Genomic DNA, 9,075 nt, shown 5'->3' with positions numbered 1-9,075 from the left:
TCATACTCATCATCCCATCCCCATATCGTGGACCCAAACTAAAAATTTTCATCAACAGGATCATTATTTTCATACTTTCGATTGCAAACAGATGCCTTTGCCTTTAAATCTCAAATCTCATTTCCGAGCTTTGTCACGTGCTTGGTCACTACCCAATCAATGTTTTTGTTTACCCATTCGTTTTTGAACCTTTATCATAATGAATTTTATAGGTACCGATGCCTTGGAACAACGGCCTGCCTGGTCATCGTATCTTGATCGGTATGAAATTCATATAATATATGAGGTGGAACTATCAAAATACAGCAGTGCAGATGCCAAAGCAATAGCTCTCACAATCCTGTCTCTATTAATTAATTAAAAAGTATGTTACAATATGAAGTTAACACACATAGATATTTTTCATTCTATGATAACAAATTATTATAAGCAATAATTAGTCGCCTGAAATATCCATACAAACTGAAAATATCTCCCCGGTAAAAATTTAATTAATCCTCTCGAGGAATTTAATTCATCTCGAGGAGTTACGTATGTAGAGTTCTCGTGTATTATTTCCTCAAAACATATTGTCAAATCACAAATATTCACGCGAAATTTACAATACCTTACAGTAATACACATCCATAATCAGTAATAAATACATATTGTAGTTGGTACTTGAACTTTCTATTAATATTTTAATTATAAAACTGAATAAACCTCCAACATTTTCACGTAATATAGTTACGTAAATCAATGAGAGACGGTAGATTTCAAATAATGTCCAACATCTTTAACTACACAGTACCAACTGGTAGCCATAAATCAACTAGTGCTGGTACCAATTACCAAAATACAATCCATTTATTCATTCCGATTAGACAAACTGCATGAAAAAAGGTCCCATGTAAAACCATGCACTTAAGAAGCCATGGACAGAGCATTAGTGCTATTTTGTATGCAGAGGCGGATTTGCCCTTAGGCCTATGTAGGCCCGGGCCTAGGGCGGCCAGATATTAGGGGCGGCCAATCGTGACAAAAAAGTCACAGATGATAACAAGAAATTACTTCCTAAGTACCTAAATATTCTACGTACGAAATAGCGACATGCGAGAGCGTGTTCACACACAGCACACACCGCCCTCGCCCCACCTATCATGCTCCGTCGCTCGCCCGCTCGCGTATTTCCAATCCCTAGCGTGATTCAGTTGCGCTAGTGACTGAACCGCGTTAGGTATTGTTATGCATAATAGCGTGTTCACACACAGAGCTATAATATGCGTGGGATGGCGTATTTCAGCATATCGCTCGCCATACTTTCCAACACTTATGTATTATTGTATGAGAATAAACCTGAAACTAGTTAAATAAATTAAACCTAAAACTGTTTTAAATGTTTTATTCAAATCCTTGAAACCTTAGAAAGTATTACAAACTAGCAGCTATTATAGTTAACTAAATTTCTGAATCGATTTCGATAAAAGTTGTCAATAAATTAAATTCATTATACAGTCTATAGTCTATATCAGGGGTCTCCAAACAACGGCCCGCCATTGTCATCAATCCGGCCTGCGACAATCGACAATTATACAGTAATTTAACTAGTGAATTTAGCAAGCGTATTTTTTTACATTAATTCCACACAGGAGGCTTTGAGGAAAATATTTTCCCTCACGACCTATGTCATCTTAGGTGATGCTGTGTGGAGGGTCTTTTTGAGGAAGGGAAGGATAGGAAGTTTTGAAAAGGAAAATGTATGAGGGGTGGGTAGGAATCTGGGGATTAGTGTGTCCAGGAGTGACATACGTATGAATACATCCCTCCAATATTCCGGCTGGAAAGGTCAAAAGGCCTCCCTCACCCAGTCTCTCTCGATCCGGCCCGCCACGCAGCAGGTGGGCAGACGTATCAGCCGCCAAGACCTGGACAAATCTCACCCCATGAACCATGAATGATAATGGCAGGAAAATTAAAACGGTTTTGACCCAAGGAACTTACTGAAAAGTTTGGATACTCCTGGTCAATATGATGGGTACTGAGAAAGGGGCGGTTACATGGTCTGGGGCCTAGGGCGGCCAAGACTGCAAATCCGCCTCTGTTTGTATGAATGGCATTGAAGCCAAACTAGGGTGAGGGGAAATTGCCTGGCAGCCATCTTGTGTGGCTAACCTTTCAACTGATTTGCATGCAAATTTGTGCATGATGAACTATTATTACTTATTTTTTATTGTTAATGCAGTTATAACGGCTTATGATTTTTTGGAGTATTTGATGAGACTGTGAATGGGATACGTCATTAAAAAAATTAATTAGATTTTGACATTAGGCTTCAAATTATTCTCGAATTGCTCAGTCCAGGGCTTTTTAAGTCCACGTGTAAAACGGGTATTATATTCTCTATTAGCGGGTTCAGACATTTCAATTTTAGTTGATCAACTCGACACTTGAAAGCATATTGACAAGTATGAACCTTCTTTCAATAAAGTTGATGAAAATTTTTGTCAAATAAAAGTTGATTTGAAACTAAATTTGAAACGTCTGAACTGTTATATGGGATGACACTTACCTACTCACGTTCTGGAATAAATACCATTATTATTATAAACATATTTAGATACCTACGTACATCGATCAAGATATTGTGCATCAATGCCTACATATTATTTTTTTCGCTATCCAACCACATTTATTTATGTCCAACCATCACTTGCATCTTTTGAAGCGATTCTTGTTTATGCCAATGTTCGTTCTAACTTGATTTATTGTCTATCAAAATGGTCACAAAAAATAATGGTGGCCTCAGTTTGACAAGTGCAGACTTATTATAAATATCTAAAACTAGCATCAATTTGTTGTTTATAGTATTGTTTACGTATTTATAAAATGGGTCGCTCTCGATCACGTAGTAAATCGCCCAGGCGGCACCATAAGAGCAGCAAACACTCCCGCAAGCGAAGTAAATCGAAAGACCGATCGGAAAGAAGTTCTACATCGAGAAGCAAAGTTGTAAAACACGCAGAGAAGACAAGAGAACGAAGCTCTAAATCCAGGTACATATTTTATATGTCTAATTAGCCTTGATTTACTGATTGTTTTAATATGGTCATTGATTTTTACGCTTGATTTCTCCAGGAAACGTTCTCACTCCGCATCATCCACTAGTAGCAGCAATGGTTCAGTGGATGGTTCAAGGTCTCATAGGAAAAAATCTTCACGAGGTCGTAGCAAAATGGATGAGGTCGACAGGCTAGCTGAAATGGAAAGACAAAGACGTATCCGTGAGGCTGAACAAAAGGTATTAAAATAATATCTTCTTTTAGTACTCCATTCTATCCTTCCACCATTTAATATTGTTTTTAAAAAATCACTGCCATACAAACAACAACAAAAAAATTGGGGTAAATATACTACTGCATTTTTAGGCACAGATTGTGGAAATTACACTTAGTTTCAACAATTACTACAAGAAACAACTATTTACATGCACAAAAAAAGTTATGTTGTTGGTTTTAGTTAATTAAGTAATTTATGCGTATTTAGTTGAAACAAAACTTTTGCAAACCTCAATCCATATTAAAAAAATTCAAAATGGTGGCACGAGATAATTTGTATGTGAAATTTTGAACTTTTATTAAATAAAAATGGAATTTTAACACATCTTTTACCATCTCTACCGATGTAAATAGGTGTTACAATTAAGTAATGTAGTAATTAAGTTTGGACTGAAGTAATTTTCATAATCTGTGCCTATTAAATGTGCAGCGGTTAGGTAAATTTTTACCAATATCTCAAATATAATACTGAATATTATATTTGAAATAATAGACACATTTCCACACTATCAATATTTTTAACTTTGGAATTTTCATGGGCTGAAAGGAAAACCGTTAAATACTTTTAAAACCCATCTCTACCCACTGCACACTGCAGTGCACCACTGGACTGCAAATGTGACCAGCCGCACTACAGGGGTTAAAGAAACAAATAGAATGGAGCGATAATTATAAAAACATTCATTGCATTGCCTTGTGCCGTTACGTAGCTGGAAGTTTTAAAATGTTTATTCATTTTCCTTAACCAAATTTATTTTTATAATTTCAGGTTATAGAAGAAGAAGCTGCAAAGAGAATAGAGCTCCTGGTGAAAAAGCGTGTGGATGAAGAGTTAGAGAAACGGAAAGATGAAATAGAACAAGAGGTAGCCAAAAGGGTGGAAGAAGCTAAAAGGCTGATGGAGAAGGAAATGATGGCAGAAATGGAGCGGCAGAGAGAAAGACAACGTCTCGAGGAAAAGAGCCGAGAGGTAATAGTGTTTTCATGAAATTGTCCACTGCAAAGCACAATCACGTCATGTTATTGTGCGTTGGAGTTCTATTTGACTGACTGCTGTTGAATTGGAAGTTTTATCAATCATTTGAACTGTTTTCTAATTTCCCTTTCTTATAATCTTCAGTCTTAAATCCCGATACTTCTAACAGAACAGCAGTCACACACACATGCTCTCTCAGATTTTTCGCATTTTATCCATATTTTGTGTCTATAAAGAAACTACACTAATGCAGATTGTTTTTAAACTTTTAATAATAGTTATCTAAAAAATACCTACCAATTTGTTAAAGGTCCTGTCGGCATGTATTGTGAGAGTGGGTTAAGAAAAAGATGTAAAATAGTGTCATAGTCTTCTGATAATGAACATTGGTAAAGCAAGCAAGTTACCGTTACTCGGAGCATATGCAATGGACCTATTATTTCACCTTGTACTTTGAAGATCATTATTTAATCATAATCCTATTAAAACAATAAACATTTGTGGGTTTTGTGGGTTTGAACATTGAATGGGCAACTGGCTCGAGCCGGTTAGATCCTAGGTGGCTAGGTCAGGTTCAAGGTCAAGAGAGAACCTTTCACCGACTCCTGTCATTAGCTGGTCTTCGCCTCCAACATGTGGATCCCCCGCCATAAGGTACTACCTGACATATTATTACTTAAATCATTTTTTCATCTTAGTTGTGGGCGGTTATGTGAAGATACAGTTGTCCAGGGGACTGTATGCCGTCCTCTCCGCCCCACCCAGCGGTGAGTCAATCACTCACGAAGATTCTCTTTATTGGTACATTATTTACACTTCAATCAATCAATGCCATTGCCATTCCCTACTTACTTACTAAGACATATATTATATTTTCCTAGGTGTAAACATATTATTCATTTCCCTTTTATTATAAGAGAGACTTCATCACTTTTTACACTTTTAATTGGATAATAAATTATAAAGAGACATTAGGTATTTGTTTTTTCCAACATTACATGAGAATTTTGTTCATGATTTATCCCAAAGTCTGAATCTTGATTGTGGAAGAGTAAATTAATTGGATTATAAATTTATGTGAACCCTTTTGGAAAGATATCCACAATAATTTATTTTTATAACTGAAAGCATCATTCTAGCTGTTGCATCATTAGACTGCTCATAATAAATATATTTTCGGAATTCATGAACGATGTTGCATGATCAGTAAATGTGCATTTAGTTGATATGATTTGTTTTTACAACACCTCCCTCCACCGTAAATGTTTTCTGCTTAATTACCAACTACAGATCTGATACCAAAGTATTCCTCACTAAGTACAGATGCTTACTCATAAAGTACAGATGGAAGATTGTGTCTCTTCTATTATTACAAAGTGGACGGATTTGTGTTAGATTCTTTTGTTTTATTTGTCCAGTTTATTCTCCGATACTAACGTTTTGTAATTACTATTCAGGAAGAAGAAAATCGCAAAAGAGATGCGCTGGAAGCAATCATGGCTGAAAATAACCGCAAAATTGAAGAAGCCCAGAAAAAACTGGTAAGATTTATAGTTTATAATTTATTTAATATTATTCTTCAACGTAAGACTGTGTTTGGTTAGAAAAATTTATAAACCTTAAGATCTCTAGTATTTTTTTTTCACGGATAACTTATTCTGGTATCCTTGCAGAAGTTAATCTTGGTGTTCTTGCAGTGATTGTATCTTACTGGTATCCGTGCACAGGACATCCTTGCAGAGATCGTATTTTTCTGGTATTGCTGCAGAGATTATATTTTCCTGGTATCCTTGCATATATTGTATCTTCCTGGTGTCCTTGCAGAGGAGATTGTAGGTCTGATTTTTTTAGATTCGGGACTTTCGGGATTCGGTAGCATATTTCCATATATACTACGGAAGATATATAAATTATTATTTTTTAGATTCGGGACTTTCGGGATTCGGTAGCATATTTCCATACATACTACGTAAGATATTTAAATAATTATTTTTTAGTTTCGGGACTTTCGGGATTCGGTAGCATATTTCCATATATACTACGGAAGATATATACATTTTATTTTTTAGATTCGGGACTTTCGGGATTCGGTAGCATATTTCCATATATGCTACGGAAGATATATAAATTATTATTTTTTAAATTCGGGATTCGGTAGCATATTTCCAGGAAGATATATAAATAATTATTTTTTCAATGTGGTGACTTATTTTGAGTGTGCCAACACTTACAGATCTTACTTATTACAATTATTGTGCCAAATTTATATATGTAGTTTACTTTTGATAAAATATTCTTCCATATAAAAGACAAGGATTTAAAGATAAGGGAAGACTTTGTTCACATTTTTAAATACATATACATAGTTGGAACCCTAACAAAGAGATTGGTATAAAAAATTGATGTAAAATTATCGGATAGCAATGCCTTTTCCGCCATTCAAGCAGGACCGGCGTAAAAGGTAGAACTACCCTTCCCGGACAAAGTGTGATAACTTTGAAATTTGATCAATTGAATAACCCTTTTTGAATCAACCACAACAAATTTAATTGCATTTAAATGTGATTGAGTTTTGAATAAATCCACAGTGCTATGAGTGTGTGTGAAAATCAAACATGGTCCGTCCAAACGCTATCTGCACATCCTACCCATCAGGTCTTCCACAATCTCAAGTAATACACTCGGCGTTACAAAAATCACATCTATTGCAAATACAATAAAGGGATCGTCTCTTTCGGATGTGCAGCTTTGTCGCCCTGATTTATGCCTCTGGATGAAGTCACAATCTCTTGAAACCGTTGGAAGACCGTAGAACGGCAAAATGGCTTAAGTTTAGTTGTCGAGCAAGTTGCAGTAGTGTCACCACTTGAGCGGCTTCGTTAGCAGTGGTGTCCATTTTAAGGGGTTGTTTTCTAGCGCTAATTATTCACTTGTGTCCTCTTCAACGTTTGGATAGTGAATGACCTACATTTGACTTAAACTTCTCCTTTTATAGCCCAGGAAAGATTTTTTTTTTATTTTTTTTATGTGACACCTCACAAGAGTGTCCCTGCCTGTGAAGTGTACAGACAGGGGAACTATGTCACCACCCGGTTGGGCGGCGTTGTGAGGCGGAATAAGGTAGGGGCTGTAGGAAGGGATTTATTAATGCGGGCCTTGAAGAGGCTCGGATTATAGAAGGGAAGAAAACAGATGCCGGTAGCTCGTTCCACATACGAGCCGACTTACACAAAAACGAGTCGTAAAAACGGCCCGTTCTCATGAAGCCAACGTCAACCGTGAACGGGTGTTCAGTTCGTGTCCGTCGAGTTTCGCGCACGTGCACCGGTGCATCAGGAATCAATGCTGCTAGCTCCTTGGAGCAGGCTCCATTGAAATACCTGTAGAACAGACACAGCATGCCTACATTGCGTCTATGCATTAGAGAAGGCAATCGATCTGTTAACAACGGATTGTCAATCAGACGGATCGCTCTCCTTTGCACAGATTCAAGCAGGTTTATTAAGTATTTTGGGGCACCAGCCCAAAGGTGGCTCCCAAATTCAATAGTTGGGCGGACTTGAGACTTGTACAGGGTCAGCAGCTGGTCACTGTTGAAGAATCTCCTAGCCCTGTACAAGACACCCAACTTTTTGGAGGCCTGATTTACTCGGGCTTCTATGGATCCCCGATACTTGAGCCGGTCTGATATAGTAACTCCAAGCATTTCAATGGAGTCTTTATTGGGGAGAGTGCTCCCATCAAATTGCACCAGACAGTCATTGATCTCCCTCTTTGCCGAAATCTATGAAATGAAACTATTGTCTGATGTGAGCTCGTTAAATGAACTTTCAATTGATATCAATATTGTTTGGGTTAGATCTATTGGCTCGGGGAAAGTTACGCTTGAAACTAATTTATTTTTGTGACGCCGAGTGTAATTTCATTGTGATGGTGATATATTGATTGATGCATGTATCTATGTTACAGGCGGAAGAGCGGCTTGCCATGATCGAAGAGCAGCGGAAAATGGATGAAGAGAGACAAAAGCTCAAGAAAGAACAAGAAAAGCGCGTCAAGGAGGAGCAGAAAAAAATTCTTGGTAAAAACAATTCCAGACCAAAATTGTCCTTTTCATTAAAACCCATTTCATGAGGTTTTTCTTAAAATTTTTCACTGTAGGTATATTTACAAATCAATAATATTTTACAAAATATAGTTATTTAATAAAATTAGCAAACCTTGGCACTTTGCTGCACAGCCATCAAATATTTAAATAAAACAATGTATGAATTTATATGTTCTTTCTGGCGAGAATTGTTGAATTTTATTTCTGGCTTTGAACATATTATTATGTAAAATATGAGTGTAATGTTATATAAACATTTTTTTAAATACATTTGTTAGATTTAAGTCTCTTTAGCGTGAATAAATTTACATATTTAGAAAATAACTTTACCATAGGCAAAAATACAAACATTGAAAGTATTTAATTTGTTTTATTTGATTAAATTTTCATTTTCTGGACAATTAAATAAATTGTGTAAAAATATAATATGATAAATAGGACTCGGAATTTCTACAAAAAAAAGACAGGCTCCTCTGTAGATCGTAACTCTTTTTTTTACTTCATGTAAAACACCATAGACTAAATCTATTTTAATTTTTTTGATTATATAAGAAAAGACTGTACTTTTAACTAAGCTTAAATTAAACTTCTTACAGGTGTAGTCTTTAGCTCAAACATGATATACAAACTCATCTGAACGAGTGTTTCGCATATAGGTATTTTCCATTCCCATTTCC

At 36.2% G+C, this 9,075-nt stretch overlaps 1 protein-coding gene across 1 annotated transcript; it reads left to right on the top strand.

Annotated features, from left to right (window-relative positions):
- The first annotated feature begins 2,751 nt into the window (after nucleotides 1-2,751).
- Arglu1 (Arginine and glutamate rich 1) lies at nucleotides 2,752-8,738 on the top strand. The gene is made up of 5 exons (XM_089631143.1): nucleotides 2,752-3,032; nucleotides 3,115-3,277; nucleotides 4,084-4,284; nucleotides 5,748-5,831; nucleotides 8,260-8,738. Exons 1-5 carry the CDS (start codon nucleotides 2,866-2,868, stop codon nucleotides 8,422-8,424), a joined length of 780 nt encoding a protein of 259 aa, XP_089487269.1. The 5' UTR covers nucleotides 2,752-2,865; the 3' UTR covers nucleotides 8,425-8,738.
- The last annotated feature ends 337 nt before the right edge of the window (nucleotides 8,739-9,075 follow it).

Source organism: Hesperophylax consimilis, chromosome 4, assembly GCF_061612785.1.
Source record: "Hesperophylax consimilis isolate HC1 chromosome 4, BYU_Hcon_1.0, whole genome shotgun sequence".
Classification (NCBI taxonomy): Eukaryota; Metazoa; Arthropoda; class Insecta; order Trichoptera; family Limnephilidae; genus Hesperophylax; species Hesperophylax consimilis.
This window is presented reverse-complemented; position numbering and strand designations above follow the sequence as displayed.

What these genes read in the sequence shown, in the direction of transcription:
- Arglu1 (XM_089631143.1), top strand. Translation starts at nt 2,866, where the DNA reads ATGGGTCGCTCTCGATCACGTAGTAAATCGCCCAGGCGGCACCATAAG. An exon ending in GAACGAAGCTCTAAATCCAG is followed by an intron (nt 3,033 to 3,114) that starts GTACATATTTTA and finishes TGATTTCTCCAG; the next exon opens with GAAACGTTCTCACTCCGCAT. An exon ending in TCGAGGAAAAGAGCCGAGAG is followed by an intron (nt 4,285 to 5,747) that starts GTAATAGTGTTT and finishes ATTACTATTCAG; the next exon opens with GAAGAAGAAAATCGCAAAAG.